At 48.5% G+C, this 24,498-nt stretch overlaps 1 protein-coding gene across 2 annotated transcripts in view; it reads left to right on the top strand.

The window, feature by feature from the left end:
* Positions 1-24,498, top strand: part of LOC105281954 (protein pangolin, isoforms A/H/I/S) — a 121,259-nt gene that overhangs the window by 19,607 nt on the left and 77,154 nt on the right. For both annotated transcript variants that reach the window (XM_011343556.3, XM_011343555.3), the window contains exon 3: positions 11,606-11,709. In XM_011343556.3, coding sequence (XP_011341858.1) covers positions 11,606-11,709 — 104 coding nt within the window. The remainder of the gene's footprint in view (positions 1-11,605; positions 11,710-24,498) is intronic.

The raw sequence follows: 24,498 nt of genomic DNA, 5'->3' as shown, positions 1-24,498 counted from the left end.
CCGGGCTCTCTGGACCACTGCCTTAATACGATACGGGTATTCCGGGCGGCGTTCCATCCTGATCCTGAATGATCCATGGACAGGTCACGGATAATGCACGCAGGTAGAGAGAGGGAGAGAGAAGGAGAGCTGTGTTGGCTTAATTATCAACGACGTGCAGCTCCATTACGGCTTCTCAAATTTAAGACTGATGGAACGTGCGGCGACTCTGAGTTTCTTTCCGTTTCTCGTGGTCAGTAGCCGGAAAATTACACGTTAGCAGCAACACGGCGACAAATATATCATAATGGTTTCCGTTTTTGCGGTAAAGGGTGACTAACCGGATTAGGTAATAAAAAGATACACGTGGCGGCAGTCGGCGGGACTTTATCCGCGCTGCAGCGAGAAGTTAATGAGTCTTCGAGCGAGAAAGAGAAATATGATCACGGAAGTAGTTTGGCGCTCGAGGGAGTTTAATGTTTTCTGAACGGCGAGTCCCGCTTCTCGCTTATTAAAAAATTACGGGGCGATTAAAAAGGAACTAGTCGTTCGAACGAGACGCCTCTCCCTCTCTCCCGCGCGCGTTTTCCTCATCGGAGAACGGAGTCGAGTCCGCGTACGCTGAAGGAGAAGATCTTAGCTCCAACGCGGCTCTGCGTGGCTCTTTGATCGGTCGAGTGTCCAAAGAGATCTCGGCCGATTAAAAACTCATCGCTGGGCAATAACGGCCATTCTCTCTCTCTCTCTCTCTCTCTCTCTCGATGCACGGTTTATCGCAGACTCTCGCTTTCTTCCCGAGGCGTGCCCGGTTATCTCGGCTTTATCTCGCCCCATTACCGTCATAAGACCCTCGGACGGAACGAGAGACGAGAGAACCAACTCGTTTCCTCGTGTCTCTGCCCGCGAGACTCCGGTCGAGAGTACGCTCCAAGTCCCCGCAACGATCGCGCCGCGCCACTTATTATCTCGATCGAGATAAAGACTCATTTAAAATATCAAAGCTATCTTCCATTAATTTTTTGACCCTGTTAGATAAACGGGCGTGCAACGTGCCGTTAAACAATGCCCTTTTGTCGACGCGTCGCGTCCGAGTCGCCGCGGTTGCGAAATACCCGACTAGAAATGTTGTCAGGTTTACCTAATATGTTATAAGGACCTGACGTGGTTGGCGCAAGGTAATCCTGAATAAGGTATACCTAAGAATATCCTCATCAGGTTCAAATATGTATGACCTTTTTAGGGTTAAAATAATAAGGAACATATTAGGACCTTCTTACGTTATGCCTGATATTTCAAAGTACAAATTTTGTTGAGGTTTACATTATTAGCACCTACTAAGGATCTTATTCCTTCATCCTGATATTTTTTAAAATTTAGAGCTAAAGGTTTCCCACATCTGGTTCTACATCGGACCATACGTAGTTTATCATATTATAATGTACGTTATATACTTAATGTAGAAAGAATAGTAATTTCTACTTAATTTGCGAGTATTAATTAGTTTTATATCATATACGTTTCAATGTATTCGATTATGGAACAATAAGAGACAAAAATCAACACAAGTGTGTGTTTTCCGCCTCTGATTCACCAAGCGACCGATAGATGGCCAGGTCGGGCGTGACGTTCTCGCAAGAAACATTTGGTTAGCACCTTACAAATAACCATCTGGAAAATCGATCCGGTACTCTAATCTTCTCTTCTTTTGGACTCTTACTTAGAACATATATTAGTAGTATGTGTTCTAAGGACTCTTACACTCACCGAAAATATCAAGTTTTAGTAATCCTTTAGACGACTTGGTGCTGTCTGGGTAGTAAAGATTTAATAATTCAACCCGATATAAACCTGATGAGGATATCCAGATAAGGACCTAACTATTGTGCTGCGTTACATGACTGATCAGGTCCTGATGAATTTACCTTATCAGGACCTGATAATAAAATAAGGTCAACCTGATCAGGACCACTGGATAAATTTCTAGTCGGGTACCTGCTGCTGGAACACTCGACTTGTAAGAAGAACCCGTCCGTAGACCAGAGTTTATTCCTCTACCAAGCCGGAATCTCAATCGGTACGAGTTGGCGTGAATTAATCGCGTGATCAGCGCGTCTGAGGCTACATGAAAGAGCACTCGCGCGCGTTCGTAGCGTGGAATGTCACGAGAGGAGGACCGAGCGAGCACGATTCGGCAGTTTCGGCGCGCGGGGCGGCGGAGTAGATGGTGTTTCCAAGTGCGCGCAGCGGGGCCGTGCGGCAGCCTTGGCCGAAGGCGCGCTTGTACCCGGCACCCATTGTCCGCGCCGTCTCTTGTTACGAGACGAGACGAGCCCAGTCGGGAGAAGGAGAGAGAAAGAGTGGTCGGGCGAGCAGGGCGAGGGAGAGAACGGACGCAGCAAACGAAAGACGGAGAAAGAGACGGAGAGTAACGGCCAGGCGGCCTGGCGGTCGAACGGGCAGACTCCGGGCCCTCTCTTCTTTTCCTCTCTTCCTCCTCTGGGCGTCCTCTCGCCTCCTCCTTCTCTTGTTGCTTTCCTTCGCGCGGCCGGGCCCCGTGGCCGTCGTGGTGGAGAGACCGCGCCGCGCCGAGTCAAAACCATCTATGTGTATATGCCTGACCGAAGCCCCCCCGGCAGTAGGTCTCTCGCTTCGGGGCCTCTCTTCTTTTCCTCACTGGGATCTCGTTCCCTCTCGCCCTCCCTCGCACCTCCACCCGGCGGCCCTCCCTCCCGGCCCTGCGCCTCTACGCGAGCCCACTCGGGCCCACTCGCTGGTCGGAGCCCCGACTTGACCTCCGGTCAACTTTGCCCGCTGCATCTTTCGTGTACGCGACGCATCGCGCGCGATGACAAACTTTTCCGTCTCCACGGACATGCGAGTTTGATCGGTCTCGACGAGAGTATCTTCGAGCGATGGATAGTACAATGTTAAAAGCGCACGTAAACATTGATTTTATTGCAGATTGATACGAGTGTCTTAAAGAACCGCGAAGAAATTGAAAATTTGCTGCCTCTAGCAAATAACGTAACAATAACAATGTTATAACTATCTCGTCTGCCTCGACGAGTTCTATGAATCTCCGTAATAACGCTGAATCAGCCATTAGCTGATTCCGCACGGTCCCGTAATCGATCTTCAAAGTCGTCCGCGCGAGATCTCATCGACTTTGGAATCCGGACCGCGCGTCCACTCGCACGAGCTTTTGATTGCTTTGATTCCCGCGCGCGAGCGTGCGATCTTCCCCGAGCGAGCACGCCTGGAGTTCAAACCGACAACCACGTCGTCGCGGTCGGGGCCTCAGCTACGTGACACAGTGGGTCTGGCCTCGGGGCCCGTCAGGAATCTCCGGGCCCCATTACGAGGGTGCGCCTACTTGCTTGGTGACCTTTATGCGGCGAAATACGTTTCGTTGTGTCTCTGATTCATTGTGCGCGCACGCACGTATATTTTCCAGCAACGTTTCGAGCACCGCTCGACGGGTAAACGTGATTCACGGGAAAATCAGATGCTATCGGGCTCGAATGTTTTATCGATCTTGTGTATCGTTGAATAATGGCTCGTACACGCGCGCGCGCGCTACAAAAGTGCAAACAAGGCGGATATGTTCTAGCGAGGGAACGAGGCGAGATCTACGTTAGAAAAATAAATTACATCTCGTGGGCCTGCTGCTCCATCTTGTGCCCGGAGAACCTGCGTTATTTTCGTATCGTATGCTTTTGGACAGCTCCTTTTCGACTGACCTCCGGAACAAGAGATAGAGAGCAGACTTTTCCAAAGACTCGTTGTTTCCACGAGAAACATGCCGTGACCACAACGGACATGGCACTCAACAACAACAAAGCATCGTGCCCTGGCAGTAAATTCCTCGGTGCCCCTCGGTTGCTACTCTGTCCCCTAATTTCTTCGGACGTCCACGGACCTCCCGCATCGAGGGTCATCAGTTACGCGCTCTTATTTTGCTGCCTTCTAAACGGGAAGCGTCCGTTGCATAATAAAAATCTGGACTAGCGAGTACCCCCAAATTGTAAATCTTTTTCTATTGTTCTGTCGAGCGTTGCCAGTTTTCAACACGACTGCATTTTATTTACATTACATTTTCCGTACAACTTGATATAATAAAAATAAAGAAAAATGCCCGGAAGTGGCCAAGAATTTACAAAATTTCTTTGAAACGTGAACTTTGCGTTTTCTGATCAATAAAAAGGTGTTTACACTAAATGCGTGTCAAGGCGCGAAATTCGTGTCTTAGAGGCTAGGCAACGACAGCGTATTCAGGATCAGTCGGTGGGCCTAATGCGGCCATTATGCGGACAACGAGGAGGAAAATTTCTTAGGGCTGAAGATACGCCGAGATTCTTGACTAAGACGTAGGCACTTGTTGCACAAAGCCTGTCGGGGACACTAAAATTCCCTGATGTCCTGCAGTTTCTCTCAGATTTCTCTTCGCCGAAAGGAGATGGGGGCCGGGAAAAGAGAAAAGAAGGCAGGCTCCACAGTCCCTTCGTGTCGAAGGCCACGACGTGCGCTCGTGAACGGGACACGTAAGCAGGGGTGACGTAGCAGCAGGCTCCAGAATTTGCCGAAGCTGTGTGTACCCTGAACACGCAAACTTTGTCTCTTCCTCCGCTTCCTCCTGCTGTCGCTTTTCTTTTCGGAGACGGAGTGGAAGGGGCTGATAAATCTGCGGACGAGGAAAAAATTGCATTTCCGACGCGCAACACGAAGTTAATTCCTGGCAGCCGCTCCGTCTTTACAAGCGTCCGGTTTCTCGCCGAGCGCGACGCTGTTACACGAAGACGGCCGCGCATTATTGGCGCCATTAATTTGGGTTAATTGCCAGGTTGAGCGGTGTGTTTTTAATTCGACTTAATCAGCTATATTAATTAATCGGACGGGAGATAGGGAGGAAGAGAGGGGGAGACTCGTTTGCACGTCGCATCGTGTAACCTTCGCGGGATTCTTAATCGAAACTCGTGTCATTATTCGGAGGATACCCGTTTTATCGTTGCAGGTCTTCCCGACGACAACGCGTCTCTTCTTTGTTTCCCGCGTGTTTTGGACGAGAGAGAGCGTGCTTGAATTATATCGTTGCAGTTACATTTTTTTTCGGACGTGCTTGGGTGCTGGTTTTTCCAAAGGGCCCCTGGCGCGTGGGTCCGCACCGCGTTGAGAACCGCTGGACAGTGTCGGCAGGTTGGTAGGGTAGGTATATATACCGTTGATGGACCAGAGCTAATCTAAAAATCGCCGGAACTTCACAATTATAGTAATTTACCAGCCGACAACAAGCTGTACACACAAGCTCGCCCGTAATGGCATTAACGGCACGCTCTCTCGCTCTCGTGTCCTTTTTAGCTCGGATCCGACCGTGATTCGAAGCTCGAATTTGGAAGAAGTCCGTAATTGCCGCTCAAACGCATCCTCTCATCTCCGGATTAGGTGGCGGTCTCGGCCTTTATCTACCCCGTTCGAGTAACGAGGTGATAACGCAATGGGCAATGATTGACAGATTTATGCCTCTTTCCTTTCTCCTTTCCAATATCCATACGGGGCAAACGCGAAAGCAAAAGTGCTTATTTCCGCGACGTTATATTCCATGTTCTTTTTTACGAGGCGACAATTTTTGCTCGCCACCCGTCGCGTTGCGCGTTTCTCGCGTGGCGCAAGATAATCGAGGTACACGCGACAGGATTCGTATACTGGGGTTCATTATTCGCGGAGTCGTATGTCGGCGGCCGCGCGCTTTGTACGTCTCGTTTTCTCGCACAGTGGCGCGATCAACGTGGATTTTCCCGGCAAGCGGGCGAACGTGCGAGACACCGTCGAGCGATCGTTTGCGAGAACACGCGAGGTGGAAGCAGCCTCCACGCTGCTTTTCGTCAAACGAAAACGATCCCCGAGCATAGACAATGCTCACGAGCACTCGGCGCGATCTCGAGAGGACGCTCCGGGACCCCCGTAATAATCTCTTCACGGCTTCCGCTCTTTGGCCTCCGCGTTCTAACGAGCGCCTTTCGAGGAATCGTCGATGCGGAATCGCGGGTAACTCGGGGATATTGCTTAAGAACCCGTGCAATCACGATCGCTGCATCCTCTCGTAAATTGATACTGGCTACCTACCCCTACAACTCGCGCCGCGACTTGGCAGGAAATTTACTACGTGAAACGTTGCGGTCCGCGCACTGCGGCGTGAGAGAACGCGAGCAATGTGCATCCCAAGGGGTCTACCGCACTCGGCAATAGGTGTACAAATTTTGAGCAATACATAACAATAAGAAGGAAATAACTACACAATATTGAGAAATAAGCGGCAATATTGGACAAAAAAGCAATAGTAGGCAATAGACGGAAATAAAAAATAATAGTGTATAATAAAGCAGCAATAGAGGAAATAAACAGGAAATAAATAAGCAATACAACAGAAATAGCTAAACAAGCACGAGCCGGCGCGCAAATATCCTCACTATCATTTCTGTGCTTACTACCGTTCGCAACTGTGCTTAATAATTTCTTGATAAATTGAGTTCAAATAAGTGAGTTGAGTTCAGTTCTAGTAAGAGTTTGGTGTTCTCTCTTGTCAAAATGGGTAAATAATCAGATATTATTTTAATATTTAATATTTAACCATATTTTATTTATATAGTATAACTGTCACAGTAAAAAAGGTGATCTCTATGAATGTATACATAAAACTTGACTCCTACAAAAGATTCAGGATTCTACGACACATTCTGTCGCGACTGGCACATTTCTGCAGTTATTACCTTTGTTTCCTATATTGCCCAAATATTGTTTTTATTACCGTTATTACTTAAGTATTACCGTTACATTGCCGTTATTGCCAAATATTGTGCATATATTTCCTTATTTCTGAAGCTATTGCTTTCTATTTTCAAGAAAACGGGAGTTAGAAGAGTATGAAAATTTGCATTTTAAATATGAAAGAATCAAAATTTAAAAATTTATTAGTCCTTAGAATGGAGCAAACACAAAATAACATAAAATAAAATATTATAATAACATATATAATAACATAACATATTTTATGTTAAAGAAATAATATTTCTTTTATAATAACAAACCAAAATTTTTTACATTAAATATTAATATTTCCGAATATTAATATTTAATGTAAAACACATAACATAAAATAAAATATTATAATAACATAGAGGAAAGTCCCCGATTATGAGATACCATATCGATTTTGCTGAATGTAAGGAAATCTATAGGCAGAATTTAAAAATTTAATACGTTATCTTGAAGAGAATTTAATAAGCTTTAGGTTGGTGAAATGAAAAATCTAATTTTAATATTATTTTTTCTGAAAATTAAAAAAATTTGAAAAAGAGCTTTACGCAGGATCGAGAAAGTGTGCTCCTAATATAAGATACCTCGAGAAATCGGTGTTAAAAGTGCAAAATACATTAGTATTGCAATTAAAAAACTTTATTAGATAGTTTTATAAAAATACTGCTGCTACAGCCTTCGCCAAATCTTCACGATTCCACTGTCGACACATCCTCGTTTCTCTAACCTCCATAGTCGGATTCTATAAAAATTAAATACACAAAAATTCGTAATATAAATTCGTATTAACTTTTCTTTAACCTTAACGTAGTATTTTCTTTCTTTTTATTACACTACATAATCTTCATATCCGAGCAATAATTATCTCATATTAAGAGTACCCTGAATATCTCATTATACGAGCCACACGCCTAGCGGTTCCGCGATCATGAAATCTAACCTCTACAATTAAGCAATTCAACAAATTGCGTATTTTCCTGTTACTACGATTCTACTCTATCATTGCATACTGAATTTATTGTCAACCATTTCTTTATTATATAAAAAACAAGGTTTAAAGACTAACCTCAAGTTACTTTGACATGTTCACAATTTCACAAACCTTTTCTTGCAAGGGCTAAACGCAATAACGAACAATGAATTTTTCACTAAATACATTTTACACCAAGAGTAATAAGTTCATGGTGGAACTAACAGATAGTGCTCACTAGTTTAGCAGAAACCCCAGTATCTCATATTAGGAGCATATCTCATAATAGGGGATTCTCCTCTATATAATAACATAAAATATGTTATTATAATATTTTATTTTATGTTATTTTGCGTTTGCTCCATTCTAAAGACTAATAAATTTGTAAATTTTGATTCTTTCATATTTAAAATGCAAATTTTCATACTTTTCTAACTCCCCTTTTCTTGAAAATAGAAAGCAATAGCTTCAGAAATAAGGAAATATATGCACAATATTTGGCAATAACGGCAATGTAACGGTAATACTTAATTAATAATGGTAATAAAAGCAATATTTGGGCAATATAGAAACAGGTAATAACTGCAGAAATGCGGAACTTATTACCGTTTTCGGCAATAGGTGTACACTTTTTTTAAGTGTGGTAGACCCCCTGGTGCATCCTTTTTGCAATCATAGTAAAAAGCATTGAAAGAAACCGTAGTACACAGAAAAAAATATTAACTTTGGCTTGAACTCGCGCGCAACATTTTGATGGAAATTGTGCGTGCTAACGGATGGCCAAATGGATGACCAATGTCCGTTATTAATTACGCTGATCGAATTGTGCGGCCAAGAGATGCATCTCCGACATGCGTGGAGGTAGGTCTCGCCTGCTCAAAGAGGAGAAGGGAGCTGGGTGCGGGTGCTGGTATCGGATGTCGAGATTTTCGTTATCAGTCGCCACCGCCATCGTCTTCGTCTTCATGCGTATCAGTACCGAGAAGCATCCGCGCGGCTCTGTGTCTCTGGTTGTAAACGTGTGTCGGAGTTGCATTGTGAACCCCCGGGTATCTATAATTACCGTGCCGGGGTATTATTCCAACAAGACTGCGAGGTAAACAAACCGACAGCGGGAGAGGAAGGAAAGGCAGAGTGGAGGACGAAAAAGGGTAGGAAACGCGAGAGAGAAAGAAAAGGGCGACTCGAGTGCACGAACTTTGGGTCGGTGTAGCGCCGCTCGGAAGACCGATGGAACGCGCGAGAAGGGGGCGAGGGGTAGCGGCGGAGACGCGCCGATCGTGATGGAAGGGACGGACGAGAGAGAGAGAGAGAGAGAGGGAGGAGCGAGAGCTGGCAATAAACTTCGGGCACGAGGAGTGTGGTGCACATGTGCGCCCAGGATACGCACTCGGCGTGGCTCGAATCGCGGCTAAACGAGCTTGGACAGGCGGCGCCTTCTTGCGAACTTCGCAACGTGGCTTCCGCCGATCTAGCTGGATCGTCACGTCGATCCGCGCAAATTGCATTGCCAGATTCGTTTTTACGAGCATTGCTAAGCGTGAGAGATCCTCGCCGCACCGTAACAATCTCGTGCTCTCGATGCTCGGATATTCCTATTCAGTCATGTTGCCATGACTCTCTTTTTCATCTCTCATGTCAGTAATTTCGTGCAAAACCCGCTGAGCGTTTCGCCACGGGAACCCCGATAAAACCAGCTCTCGCGAGAGCTTTTCATCGGGCGGGCTCGCGGGCGTTGATAAAACGAGGATCGCGGGACTCGGACTCGGCGGTATGCGCTCGGCGCGTTGCGCGTTATTTATAGAGTCGCGTAGCTGACAATTTAATCGTGCGCGCGCGCTCGTGCGAATCGCACCGGGGCGCGCGAGGCGGCAGAGGCGTTCTCGCGCGTCTTAATAACTTCGGCCGAACGAGTGCTCCGCCGTGGCGTGTCTCGCGCCGCCACACTCCGGGAAAGGTCAATGGTCCTACTGCGTCGCGCGCGCGTAGGCTTGGCGCGAAGAATCGACCCTTTCATGGTCGCGACTGGAGCGGCCGGGACGCGATGGCGAACGAACCGCCCGACCGTTGCCGAGATATTAATTGAACTCTCGCACCCCATTCATGTTGATCATCCGTACGAGGCGACGGGCGAATATTTCAGCCGTTTTCTCGACTCTAGGACGTTTCTCGATGCCCTTTGTCGTCTGTGGTGCACTCGCACTCGCGGACAGCAAAATGCAATTTCCGATCGCGGTGGCAGATCGCGGTTTCTCTCGCTCTCGCGCGCGAGAAAGAACATGTGCGGATTTTCACACTCGTCGCGAACTTGTCGCGAGATAATTCCGGCTTCGCGCGCGGATACCATCGAGGAGGAAAAGGAGGAGGAGGATGCGGCCCTCGTTAAGATCCCTGCGAGCGCAATCACGGAACGATTGTACATCGACTACCTAAGGACACTCTCGTTCCTCAAGGATAAAATCTGCGCGGCGGGAACCGCGGCGCTCCGACTCGTATCCTCGCCGGCCGGATCTTGGCGAACGATCGCTATCGGCTCGAGCAGGTTCCGAGCCGTGTCCCGCCGGTCGAAACGATCGAGTTTCACGGGAACGGGCGCGAGGGAACTCGGCCGATTCCGCAAGGGCGGAATCCGTGTCGATTGCGATCATAGAGGCGCGCGCATACTCGAAACGATCGGTATCGCCGGGCCCCGTCGAGTATCCCTCGCGCGGATTTCTCCTGTTGCTCGTGGACGACGATCCAGTTTCGCGAAGGGATAATCCGAAGAGAGATTGAGAGGAGGAGGGGGGCGACGAGGGGGATTTCTCAGACCGCAGCATCATCCATCGCGCGTTAAGGATTAGCCGTGGCGATGCAGACGACGATTGGTATCGCCGCTGAATCCTTCGAGGCAGGTTTTTCGCGCGCTTGCCAGGATCGGGTCTCGGTCTCAGCGCGAACGACGCTCTGAATCCCATTAAACGAGGACTGGTTTTAATGTAGACGTAATATTTAAACGGACGTGTTTAGGGTGGAAAAGGCACGGTATCTGCCGTGCGGATCAAGCGGGCGTTATTAACTCGATTAAAATGCGACGTTACGCGAAATTGCGAGAGCGCGACGTTTCCACGCTGCGGCTTGCGATCGACATAAGCGTCGACTGCGCGCAGCACGATCGCGCTCTCGTTTAACTTTTTTACACGATACCGGGGAAGAAGATGCGTTTAATTGCACGTCGAATATCTTTATGTAGGTGCGCGGAATTGCGGAGGGCACGCGAGGAAATTGGGCAGGTGCGAATTGGGTCGTGGCGAAACTAGATAAGATAAACGCCGCGCGCAATCTTGCGCTTTTCGGCGGGCTGTTGTGAGAAAGAAAAACGAAGGCGATTTGTACGGGAGGGGAACGTATAATTAAGGCCCGCGCGTTGCACGAACCGCAAATTGTCGTGCCACGGTCGATCCTGCTTCTTTCGGGACTCCTTTTTACTTTCTAAAATTTGCTCGCGCTCGCGTGCAGCTTGCCACTTAAAGAAACGTTTCTCCGTCTGTGGTCCGTTTAACGTCCGAGTAACGTGCAGCAATCCGCGCGCGAAACCGGCTTAACTGGTATAAGTAATGTCGCGCGATATTACAAAGTTTCTAGAATTCGATCAGTCGATCTCCGTGCGGAGATGCGAAAACGCGATGCAATCGAGGCGTTTCATTACGCCTGCTTTACATTTTGCAGCATCTCGTCGTGAACGCCCTGCGACGTAGAGCTAAATTAACGAACCCAGAAGAGAAGCGATCGTGCAATGTTTGATTTCCTTTTTGACGGAGAATCACCGAGATTGCTAATAATAATTCTTGTTTGTTTCCGAAACAGGAAAGGTGGACCCGACGCCGCACACCTCGTCGTTCAACATGGGCTACCTCGTCTCACCGTACCCGTACCCTAACGGAGCCGGTGGACCCATCCCCGTCTCTATGGTGAGTGGTCCGGTTATGCTCGCTTTGCTTTTATTCCCGTCAAATTTGGCATGCACCCACGGACTTGCCACCGACTGGCCCGGCCGGGCGCGCCGGGCCCTTTTGTTCTCGGCGACAACGACGCGTCCGTACCGCGTCTTTTGTCCGGCCTCCCGATCTGACTTTGGCCGGGCCCCTCCACTTCTCTCGGATCGTGATCACGCTATTGATTTATGACGTCCGCAAATTGGATTCACGATTTATACTCGCAGTCGCGCGCTCCCTCTCTCTCTTTCTTTCTCGCGCGATTAACCGCGAGGGCACGTCGATTGGCCGCGTTGTCCCCTCGATGTCGTTGTCTCCAATAATTTACGCAGCCTCGAAGCGCGTATCATGCAACGATTCATGAAAGATACAAGATCAAGGATCGCGTTTGCGTACACGTTACGTCGTACGTTCGCGAGAGACGGGACGCACGACAGGATCGAGCCGCGCGGGTATCGATTCGCGCGCGGAGCGTGCTTGCCGCGGACGATTCGGCTAATTCGGCTGCGGCGGAGCATGGCGTCACTAAATAACCGACGAAATTGAGCCGATTCGGTGTTAAAGAGAGCGTGGCACGTGCGGCCCCGCGGTTGCGACCTCTCGCGGGCCAGGTCGCGCTTTGTACACGACTCCACAACGCGTGAATCCATTAAGAGACGAGAGTGGACTTCCCGCGAGCCGATTCTTTACGGCCGATAAACGCTCGCTACGGCGGCGATTAATTCTTCGTGACGCTATGGAAACGCATCGGCGTTGGCGTCGGCGTCGGCGTCGGCGAGGACGATTACACGGTGCGGGCGGCGGCGCAACGCGGCGATGATAAATTATTGGGAATTATCGCGGTAATGTGCGTCGGCGCGTTGACCACTCAATTTCGCCGTTGTTTCATTTACCGTGGAATTCACGTTGTATCAATATATATCCGCCGGCGATTTATACCGGCCGTTAACGCGATAAAGCGCTATTAAAGTTATTGCGATTGCGCACGCGGTGCACACACACACAGGCACACACGCGCGTCCGTCCGTCGAAGGTCAATAATTAGAGGAACGAGACGGAATATCGCAAACCGCCGCTTTTGTGGCAAATCCGTGCGTGCGCCTTCTCCGCGGCATGTCTGGCACACTCCGCGCGAGAGTGACGATAATTGCGCGTTCCTTGGCGGAGAAGCATCAACTTAACGTTTATCGATCCTGCGATCTTGCGGAATCTGCAGTTCCAATTAAGGGGAGTGATACCGACGACGTCGAGTTCGTTAAATTTAATTTCGGTTTTTAGCCGCGCCGAAGCGGAGGTAAGTTACACACGGGAGCGTAACTCACGTTCGTTATCGCGTGCTCGCGCCTCGTCGAATCTCACAAGTTTCGACCGAAATTGCACCGTCCGGTTTTCCTCCTGCGGATTTCACGTACGCGGCGCATCTTTTATTTCGTCACGCAACGCGGGGCGTAGTAAACCGATTAATAAATCCGCTCGAATCGCGGCTGACAGTTCGGCGGCGAGATTCGCGCGCGCGCGCGAAATCAGGTCGAGACGTGAGGTAAAAGGGTGCGTGACGTGGTCCAGACTCTAGCGGGAGAGCCTATTAAGGCCTCTTCAACTCCTCGGAGTTGATGAACCACCGACGATGGTCAGGGATGCTGCCGAGACACGCCGATGATCCACCGTCTCCTCCTCCTCCTCCTCCTCCTCCTCCTCTTCGCTCGCTGGATGTATCCCAGTCTGGTTTTCTCTCTCTTTCTCTTTCTTCCTGTTCCTCCGGATCTCCCTTTCTCCACCTCTTTCTCTCTCTTTCTCCCTGGTCGCTCTGTGCCTCGTCTTGGATTTACCTACCTCGGGCACTCATCCTCTACCATGTCATTATGTCGTTATTTCCGACAACGAGCGTGTCTCGGCGAACTCTCTCCTCTCGTGTACGCTTACCTCCGTTCCTCCGATGCGGGAACCGGGCGCGAAGCAAGTCTCGCTCGAAATCTCACGGCAAACAGCACTTCCGAATTGTTAGCCGCGCTAAGTAGATCTTAACGCATTGCACCGGAGGATCGCACAATTTATTTATCCATTTATTCAGATGCATGATCACGCAGCTTGCAATCGCTTGAATCAATCGTGCTGCCGCGCTAATCAAGCGTGGCGGACAACAGTCATACAACAGTCGATCCGTTTAAACGTCTCTTAGGCACTGTTAGGCACGGAAAACAAACGTGGGACGCGTTAACGTCGTTTGCAAATGGCATTTCATCGGCGATCGATTCAGAGAAACTTGTTGCAAGTCGCGCAGCGCTCGCCAGCGAATATTGCCAATCTCGCTCGACCTCCTCGGCGAGAAAAGCGCGCGATAACTATTCCGCGTTCGTCCTCGGCCGGTTCGTTACCTGGTGGTGGAAGTGCCACCAAGACGACGCGCGGCGATTAGAAGCCCGTTAACGATTCCTCGCGGTGGTTTAAGCGCATTTCGCAGGAATGCTAGGACACACGCGCTCGCTCTCTCTCTTTCTCTCTTCCCCCATCTCGACCACATGCGCGGCCACGTCGTCGACCACGGAATCGACCGTTTCGCGAGACTATTAAGTAGCTGCAACGATGAGAACGACACGGCGTTTTGCACGCTTCTCGCGGCGATCGCGAGCGAGTCGTGAAAACGATTTGCTAAACGAGCCGCGTGCACTCGGTTGCCGCACTTTGCGGAATACAAAGAATTTTCAGAGCACAGCCAACGCCTTCCTCGCGCACCCGGGGCGGGGGGGGAGATACGTCCACATCGGCGATCGCTTTTCGAAAGCGAGGGTTTCGCGATAAGAGAGACCGCGCGCACGAAATAGTAATTAGATAACTGGCCGCGCGGCCTCGATCATTCCGCTCGTCGAATAATTAATCGCGCTCGTATTTCACGGACGCTCCCTCTCGTCAACAGAGGGGGGAATTCAATCGGCGGGATTGTCCGAGCTTTCGTCGACGACGCATCGCTGTCGAATGCTTTCTATCTCTTGTACATCTGACTCGCGATTCGGATACTCGAGCCTCCGACGATGCCGCGTGACAAAGGAACGGCGTTGCTGGAATTCAGGGGCCGAAAAACGCAATAGAAAGAGAACCGTCGATGGGGTTGGCGGAAGGAACAAAAAAGTATTACGCGGATCGGCACGTACACGCGCGCGGAAACGCGAGCTCCGGCAATTAAAAGGAACGCGCTTCGACCGGGATTCCCGAAAATAACGGGCGCAGTTTTGGGGACAGGGGCGAGAAAGCGGTATTCAGGTATCAAGCGCAGGTGTAGAAAGAGAGTGCTCGTGACCTGCGCTGCATTCGGCGAGTTCCAGGCGTTCGTGATTTCTGGGGCTCTCCGGGGACTTGCGAGGACGAGGATGATGACGGCAACGACCACGGTGACGATGTTTTTGTCCCAGGAATGCCCTTTGTCTGCATGTTCCGGGTATTGTTCTCATTGTAGAGATATTGGCGAACGAGCGACCTACCGAGAGAGAGAGAGACAGAGATGAAAAGGAAGGGAGGAAAGGGGTCGATTGTAAGGGGGATGCATGACGCTGGCCGAAGGAGATGCTCACGTGCGACATACTTATTCCGCGGTTCTCTTCTTCGTCGGTCCTCTTTCCTCTCGACGTCGCGGCCGCTAATTGTTTGCCAATCAAGTACCGTCGTCTAGCACTCGTGGGAAGAGAGTCGCCGCTTTTACCTTGCCGTATCAGGTAGCTCGTTGCAGGCTACAGAGATAGAAAGAGAAAGAGAGAGAGGAGAGAAAGAGAGAGCACGGTGTCGCGCGTTCACGTTTCATCGGATCGCGTTGGATCGTGTCAGATCGACGATTTTACGGCGCGTCGCGCTATTGCGCGTCGCCAGGACGGAGATTGATGAGACGGCGTGAATTTGAGAGGGAGAGAAAGAGAGAGAAAGTCCTCTCCTCTCTACGGAGAGGAGTGAATGTACCGGATGCGTCCAACGCGTTTCTTAGGATCCCGCTTGCATGTGGAGAACGACGCGGAGGGTGATTAATTATTCGGCCGCTTCGTGGCGGAAGGGAAGTGCCTCTTGGTCGCGACAGCACTTTTATTTCGAGATTCCCGAGGTGTTTTGACACCAAGGTCCAGGTCAGATTCTTGCGCGAGTTTTCATGCGAGTGCACGCAAAACAGTGGATGCTGAGGAAATAAAGGCTCGGCGTGTTTGGCGACTGGCAGATTTTTACCTAGAAGGCACCATTAATTCCGGCGTCCGTAGTCGAGCACACTCTTTTCGTGCCCAAGGAGATCACCTCTGTGAAGTTAGCACCCCAATTGCAAAATTTTTATATAATTAATAGAGTTCTGGCTCTTCCCCAAAGAGTTCTAGAGTTCCTAATAAGTTTTGAAAAGAGTTCCGGCGATTAAATATAAAAAATCAGGATTTGAAGATATGGGGTGCCAACTTCACGTTTTTGCGAAAGGAAAATTGGTCATAACTTTTTTATTTCAAACAGGAGCCAAAAAAGTTCTAATACTTTTCGATGGAACTCTTGTAGCGCTATTCAGAACCCTCAAGAAAATATTAAAAAGTTTTCTTCGTTTAGAAGAAATTAGAAAATTTCTCTTCTGGAAATGAAAAATCGCTAGAACTCTTTTAGTTTTGGTCCGTGCGCTTCGAGTCTTACTAATAATCGTTAGAACTCTTAAAGAGCTATCCAGAACTCTCATCAGAACTCCGAATTTGTTAAAAAAATTTTTCAACCCGAAGGACTTGGAAATGTTCGGGTCGAGAAACTAAACTTGACGAGAACTTTTTCAGTTTTGGTTTTAGCGCCTCGAGTCTTAATAATAATCGTTAGAACTCTTGAAGAGCTATCCAGAACTCTCATCAGAACTCCGAATTTGTTAAAAAAATTTTTCAACCCGAAGGACTTGGAAATGTTCGGGTCGAGAAACTAAAATTGACGAGAACTCTTTCAGTTTTGGTTTTAGCGCTTCGACTCGGTAATACTTAAGGAGACGGGCCTCCTCACCGATTTCCTTCTAACTTTGCAATATCGTTTATTTTGATGAAAAAATACGATTGCGAGAAGGAAAATCGTCGCTTTCAACTAGAAAGAAAGTTATCGCCTACTGAAAAATGACAGTTTCGGGGTTAGGATATATTGTAACTTCCACGCAGTACTTTTGGACATAGTTTGTTTGCGCGTACGCGTGCGCGCGCGCGCGCACACACACACACACACACACACACACACACCCCAAGGGAGGGTGGAAGACGCTTTTTTTCACGTCTTTCCATGTCGAAATAAACGGTGTCCAACTGCACGGTGCGCAATTGAACAGTTTGGACACCGTTTATTTCGACACGGAAAGACATGAAAAAAAGCGTTTTCCACAAACCCACCCTGCGAGGGGGGGTGCGGGGGGCCTTCGGCCCCCCATCCGCAACCCCCCCCCCCTTCGGGGTGTGTGTGTGCGCGCGCGCGCAAACAAACTATGTCCAAAAGTACTGCGTGGAAGTTACAATATAGAACCTTGCTTTGCGTGGAAGCTCGCTTCACATGAATTGAAGACGTATTTGGAATCGTTTTTTTTATTTTTTAATAGAACATAACTTAATATATAGTGATAGAGTTCTTAATAGAGCATAAGTTAATACATAAGGAAGTACAGTGTCCAAAGTGCAATAATAAATTAGAACTTAATACAAGTAATTTCTCATTTCGCTGCCGGAAAGTATTTTACGAGAACAATAAGCACAAAAAGTACGTCAAGAGACAATGTTCCTTCAAAGCTTCTGCAAAAGTTGATACATGGTTCGACATAATTTTTTAGTTTTAATTTTTTGAGTTCTTCGGGTCGAAAAAGGTTTTTAACAAATTCGGAGTTCTGTTGATAGTTCTGGGTAGCTCTTCAAGAGTTCTAACGATTATTATTAAGACTCGAGGCGCTAAAACCAAAACTGAAAGAGTTCTCGTCAAGTTTAGTTTCTCGACCCGAACATTTCCAAGTCCTTCGGGTTGAAAAATTTTTTTAACAAATTCGGAGTTCTGATGAGAGTTCTGGATAGCTCTTTAAGAGTTCTAACGATTATTATTAAGACTCGAAGCGCACGAACCAAAACTAAAAGAGTTCTAGCGATTTTTCATTTCCAGAAGAGAAATTTTCTAATTTCTTCTAAACGAAGAAAACTTTTTAATATTTTCTTGAGGGTTCTGAATAGCGCTACAAGAGTTCCATCGAAAAGTATTAGAACTTTTTTGGCTCCGGCTTGAAATAAAAAAGTTATGACCAATTTTCCTTTCGCAAAAACGTGAAGTTGACACCCCATATCTTCAAATCCTGATTTTTTATATTTAATCGCCGGAACTCTTTTCAAAACGTATTAGGAACTCTAGAACTCTTTGGGAAAGAGCCAGAACTCTATTAATTATATAAAAATTTTGCAATTGGGGTGCTGACTTCACAGAGGTGAGGAGATCTCGGTTTCTTGGTCTCTGCTGCGACGAGGTACAAACCGAGGGATTGCCCTTTTTTCAGCGGGATAATACCACATAGGTCGTTAATGCCAAGATGGCCGTGCGATACGCCGCCTCCATTACGCTACCCACTCTCCCTTGTCCCAGAGAACCCTACTAATTGTTTTCCTGCCCCCTCGTTCAACGTGGGAAAAACTACGAGCGGATTCGCAGATTGCGATCGAGTGCGAGATCGTTCCACCTAAATCCTCCACTCGTCGAGTAAACATACGGCGTCAGAAAACGAGAGGTAAATTATTTCACGACTATTTTGTCAAAAAATAAATGTAATCGAAATCGTGAAAATTGGAATTATAAATTAATCCAATTCAATGTCCAATTAAGGTATAAATATTAAAAAAATGGAAGGATCCATATAACATCATTTATAATGGAATTTGTGTATTTTGTTAATTGAACGCTCGCGTTATCGAGCGTGATATGAAAGTTATTTTATGCAAATAAAACGTGCAAACGCGAGATCCATTAGAGCAGTAATGCATCCTCGCGAGTGCGATGCTAATTTTTGATCTCCCGGCTCGAGCCTTGGAAGCAGCTAAAGCGATTTCTCGGTCTCTCGAACGAGGTCACCGTCGTCGTCGTCGTCGTCGTTGTCGTCATCGTTCTCGTCGTCAGGTTCGTTTGCCTGAATACATCCTTTCTCTCATTACGCGCCAGTTTGCGCCGACACGCGACAACGAGATTGCCCACGCGACGAAATTTATATCCTCCCACCGCGACGAGACGGGCGTTCGTCTCGCGTCACGTTCGCGTCGCATCCGGATCGCGTCCGCGTTTGACGTGATCGCCGAGGAAGGACTCGGTTTCAGAAATTCTGCCTGTCCGGCGACAACGGCGATATTACGCGAGTCCCACGCATATCCCATCGCGATTTTCCGTCTCGGCGGCGAACGTCCAGCTGGTCCATCCGTGTGTGTGCTCATCGCGTTGCCGACGAGCGATCATCCGTTACCGCTTCTCGTCCTCCTCCTCCGATCACCGACGAGTCCTTCCATTGCGATGCACATCTCTGCCTTTATCCGGCCAATGATGCAATTAATTCATCGCCGCGTGCATTCTCTTCGCGGAAAAGCGTTCATTAAGATCGCCGATAAAACCTGACGCGGACAACTCGCGCTTCTCGGCAAAAGGACACATTCGTCGAAAAGTCCAAGTACGGATGCTGCACGTAGATACACTTCTTATCGAATCACCGTTTATTAACGAAGAACGATAACGATACCGGGCCTCCGTGTTTGCGTGGATGACTCGAACCGTTTGCTCAAGCAACCGGAAGACCGCGATAATCATTGTTCCCGGAATGTACCCTCATCGGTTGTCTAGAAATCTTTTCTCCCTCTCGTTTTTTCTTCTCCCCGTCGCACAGTGGGCTAGAATCGAAAAAAGCTGGCCAAAGTCGAATTTTTTCAACTCTTGGAAATCTGTGCATTTCGACCTTTTTTGATTCATGGATATCAGTATTTTCAAAAATGTGAATAGAGTTTCGTAGGAAAAATTTCCTTCCCATTAATCAACAATTAATAGGAGGCAACGCGTTAATGTTCCGAAAAACGAATTATGAATGAGTATAGGCTATAGCTTACATTCTTGTATGCGGATGCAAGTAATTTTGCTTTTTACTCTATAAATAGAATTGAAACTCTTTTCCCAAACAGTTATAACCATTAAAAATGTTTGTTCATCAATTTGTGTTAATCTAAGTTTTTGGTTTCTTAAAATATAAAAAAGAAGTAAAGTTCAATATCATTTTTTTTAAATAGCTGTAAAAGGCTGTTTGGGATTCTTGTTTTATCATCTTGTGTAGGATTCAAACTAAGTATTTCCGTTTGAATTGTGCACACCAACGCACACCTTTGCGTTATATACAGGATGTTTCATTTTAATTTTCATATCGTAATAACTCGAAAATTTAGCGTTTTGGTAAAAAATGTTTGAAATGAAAGTTGTAGGTTTTTAAGTGAAGTATTACATAGCAATACCAGTATGACCTTGATAGTGTTGTCAAGATCATGTACAGATCACCGTGAAATTTTTAAATGCCGCTAAACGTACGACGCGGCGCGGTAGCGACTGTAACTTTCAAGCTTCATAACTTCGAAGTATTTAACGGATAAATACTTTGTTATAGTGTTCTGAAAAGCTCTTGAGGTAAGTTACAAAAATATCTAATGAAAACTGGAGGTTCCCATTAAAAAAATTCAAGGTGACCTTTGCGTGACCTTGGCAACGCTATTCAAGGTCATAGTAGTATTATTATCTAATACCTGATTAAAAACCCTATAACTTTTATTTGAAACATGTTTTTCTAAAACGTCATGTTTTCGAGTTATTACTTTTGGCCAGCTTTTTTCGAGTTTAGCCCACTGTGCGTCGCGTCGGGAGATTCAGGAACGAGCACGGATTCCGGGAGATCGCATTAGAGTCAAGCCACTACCCGTTTATAGTTAACACCTGAGACCCCCGTGGAGGGCCCGAGGGGAACTCGCTCCGTCGAACGAGTCCGAAAAGGACCTCTCGAGGTTTCCCTCGTCCGATGACGCGGCGGTTCCTGTGGGACAAATGAGCCAGAATAAATAGCGGGGTGGACCGTGAACGCCGAAGAATGCCCAGAACTAACCACCCTGAAAACGGAAGCGGGAATGTTTGCGATCGCCGCGGACGGGGATGGTTCGCCCGCTCGGGGTGGAGACGCCGTCGTCTCTCATCGACTTCTTTTTCTCCATGCAGGTTTACGCGTATATATATCTCTCTTTCTCTCTGCAAACAGATCATTGTGGGCTTTTCGGTCGGGCAACCTCTGTGAAATATGCCGTAAATAATGCACCTTTTCTCGCTGACGTCCGAATGAAAGCGAAAGGTCCGTGCAGGGAGGCGAAGGGACGGATACGTAACTGCGATTGAGACTCAACGAGAGAAGGAGGGAGAGGATAGGGGGGGTGGGCAACAATATGAGCATTCGATAAATCGTAGAAGTAGGCACCTTGCTCCATCAAATTCCGAGAGGCGGATGAACGTGTTGGATGAACGGCGGATATCGAGAAGCCTGAACGAGAAGGCTGTTTCAAAGGGACAAATGGGCGAGAATAAATGTTAGAGTGGGATCATAAATAACGTGTCAGGAGGGAAGAGGAGGAGGAGGACCGTGGCAATCTTGCGAGAGGGACACGACGAGCTGCTGCTGCCGTTGCTGTTGCTGCTGCTGTTGCAGCTTGGTTATTGGGTGAATAATTAATTTATTGGCCGCGCTCGTGCTATCTACTTAGGTAGGATTTCACGAGCTCCTCCTCCCACTCCCTCCAAGCCGGGCGGGATATTATAAAACTCGTTCCACTAGTTTACCCCCGTCGCTCATTTACATTTAATTGGGGAATCAATCCCGGGACCCGGGGTATCGTTACAGAATATTTATAAGCTCTTTGTGCATGTAATGCGCGCGCCAAAGTTTTAATTTCGCCGACGCGCCTCGTTCGCATCGGCGTCCGCGACTGCGATTTCTCCCGACGATTTTCCTTTCCGCACCGTAATCGCGGAAACGCGGACGAAAAGTCCATCGATGATTTCCGCGTGCGTTTCGTTCGTCATTGTTTGGCAATCTCGAAGTGCCGTTGAAGCACACGGTCGCGCGCTCCGCTCGTCGCGCCTTTTACGCTCGCCGATTAATAATTCCGCGTGCCAATACACCATGGGATCGAAAATTAATACCGTACACCTGGCCGGCGCTACCGGCGGTGATACGTCATATCTCGCCGGCACGCATACACACTAATTTATCGCGTAAACCCACTTCGGCCCATTACGAACTTCAAAGCGACGGGCTCGCGCGCCATCATTGTTTTCTAGCGTTATAAACGCCGCGCTGGTCGCGTTGTCGTGCGCGAGGATGCGAAAACTGTTGAAAGCCGCACGCGTCAAACCAGAACGGATTAATCCCATGAATTAATGGCGAGATGTGTGTATATGTGTGTGTATGTATGTATGCAGCGTATCGCGTTTATACAGCGTTAAACTATCGAGATGCGAAGCTTCGATACCCACCATTTGATTCACCGCTCATCTTTCATCCCCAAGACGCTCATTCGCGTGCAAATCGCGCGAATAAAATCCGGAATCGGTTACGCGTCGTTAACGCTCCAGGTACGCGGCGTAGAAATCATTCAAAGTCGTCGTCGTCGTCGTCGTGCGTGGGTAACGCGTTATTGCATCGGAGAAGGGAATCTCTCTTTCTCGCGATGTCTCTCGATCCTAGAAACTGGGACAATGTCGACCATAATTCTCCAGTTTCACCGTGACACCGGGGAACGCGCGCTTTTATAATGTTCGGCGGCGACTACCGATCAGCGCGGGTACCCACTGTGCGGCGGATCGCACGTATGTTTATTAATCGACCGGCTCGAGCCATCGACAGACACGATCACTACCGTTACGACACGTTATGCAGGCAGTGGGATCAAGTGGGTCACGTCCGTACAGCATCCGAGAGGCTCGTCGGAGTGCCGCGTGATAACCACTTAAGCTGGACGAGCGCGCACGGCCCGAGACTGCGTATCGTTGCTAGTTAGACCCGCTCCTCTTTTCTATTTATTTCATGATCGTCGAGTATGAATAATTTTTCTCTGCCGGCAGCCGTCTGCCAGAGAACAAATTACAAATGACGAATTGTGATTAATGTAGTGACGATACGAATTCCGATATAATGCGGAGATGATGAAATAATTACACGTCGATAAGATTTTAAATCGCCGGGGCAAACGCGCGGAATAACTCGTCAGGCTAATTACAAATGCCACACGCAATATATCGCGGCGGTAACGCGTTCGATGAGAAAATCATCACGTGCGTGTGCACACTCTTGTTTTGGTAGAAAATTCAATCTGCTGCCACCGACCTCGCCGAGAGAGAGAAAATAAAGCCGCGCGCGCGAAGGCAAACCTGTTTGCAGAAGTCGAGTACCGCCCGCGGATCCCCGGAGTGCCGTGCGTGATTTAATACCAATAACGAAGCGTGAATCGTGAACGAATCGCGAGAGACCACGCAGACGGTCTCGTCCGTATCTTTCGGCTGTCAAATCTTCCCTCGATTGGATTCGCTCCTTCTGTCCGCCTCGGGATGAAGAGAGACCGAGGCAGATGGAGCCCGAGGAGGCGGAGGATACGTAAAAAGATCGTCGCGAGACACCGGCGCCGTCATTTCACTCGTTCGACGAGAGCCCTTTAATCGAAATACGAAAACGAGCCACTCTTCCTCCCCTCTCCGTCCTTTTCCCTTCACGTTCCTCGCGGCGCGGCTATTTTCAGCGACGCGGCACAGGAAGTTTATAGCGCGTACGGTTTCGGGTCTCTCGGAGGCGCGCGAGAGAGGCGGTTCCGCTTCTCCGTATTTCAAAAGACTAGGGAAGACACGAGCGCACGACGCTCCTCTAAATAGAACGCGTACATGTCTCGATCGTGATCAGAACGGCGATTTGATTTTCTTGCTCGCGAACGGTCCACCATTGATTGATCCCTAAGCGTGCTCGAGGATCTTGCGAGGCCACGCGCACGAAACGACTTTGGTTTCTTTCGGGTGATCCGCGGTGCGTACCTTGGAAAATATCGGAGGAGGGCAATAAAGCCCCCGTGTTTCGTGGAACGTTGATGGAACGCCGATTGTTCGAGTATCGGAACGCGAGTTTATTTCCGTAGCGTTTCGATTCGGCGCGCGGATTCACGAGCGATGCCTCGTCCGCTCGCTCGTCGAGGTCCCCGGATCTCTCGATGAGGGTACAACAATGTCTCCCCGCCAAAAGGTTCCGTCACGGTTCGTCTGGAAGAAACTCTCGTGGTAGGGACTTGTCTCTCTCTTCGAGGGAACTGCCTCGAGAGCTCCGGCGCGGGACCAGCCAGTTTCCAGAAATCGTAAAGCACGATTTTTACGGGGGTGGAATGAAAAACCGCGTGGCAATGGATGGCCGTGGTGAGGAGAGGGGGGAGGGTCAGGTTTTACGCGGGTGCTTTGGCATTTTGCCTCCTTTAAATTGCAGTCTGTCGATACCTCGACTCCGGATACAAAACGAGCCCATCTCTTGCTCGCTTTTTCATTCGGTCGGGCGGAGAGGGATGGTGCAGGGAAGCAAAAAAGGGAGCCGGGACGGCCTCGCGCAACGATGGAAACGCGCAACTCTCTCTCTCTCTCTTTCTCTCGTTTCCTCTTGCAGCAAGAAGAAGGGGGTTGCTGCCTGCGAGTTCCCCCATGGCCTCCCTCCGCGTCTCCCTCCGCGTCTTCTTA

Source organism: Ooceraea biroi, chromosome 12, assembly GCF_003672135.1.
Source record: "Ooceraea biroi isolate clonal line C1 chromosome 12, Obir_v5.4, whole genome shotgun sequence".
NCBI lineage: Eukaryota > Metazoa > Arthropoda > Insecta > Hymenoptera > Formicidae > Ooceraea > Ooceraea biroi.
The sequence above is the reverse complement of the archived record's forward strand: the minus strand, read 5'-3'. Positions and strand labels throughout refer to the sequence as shown.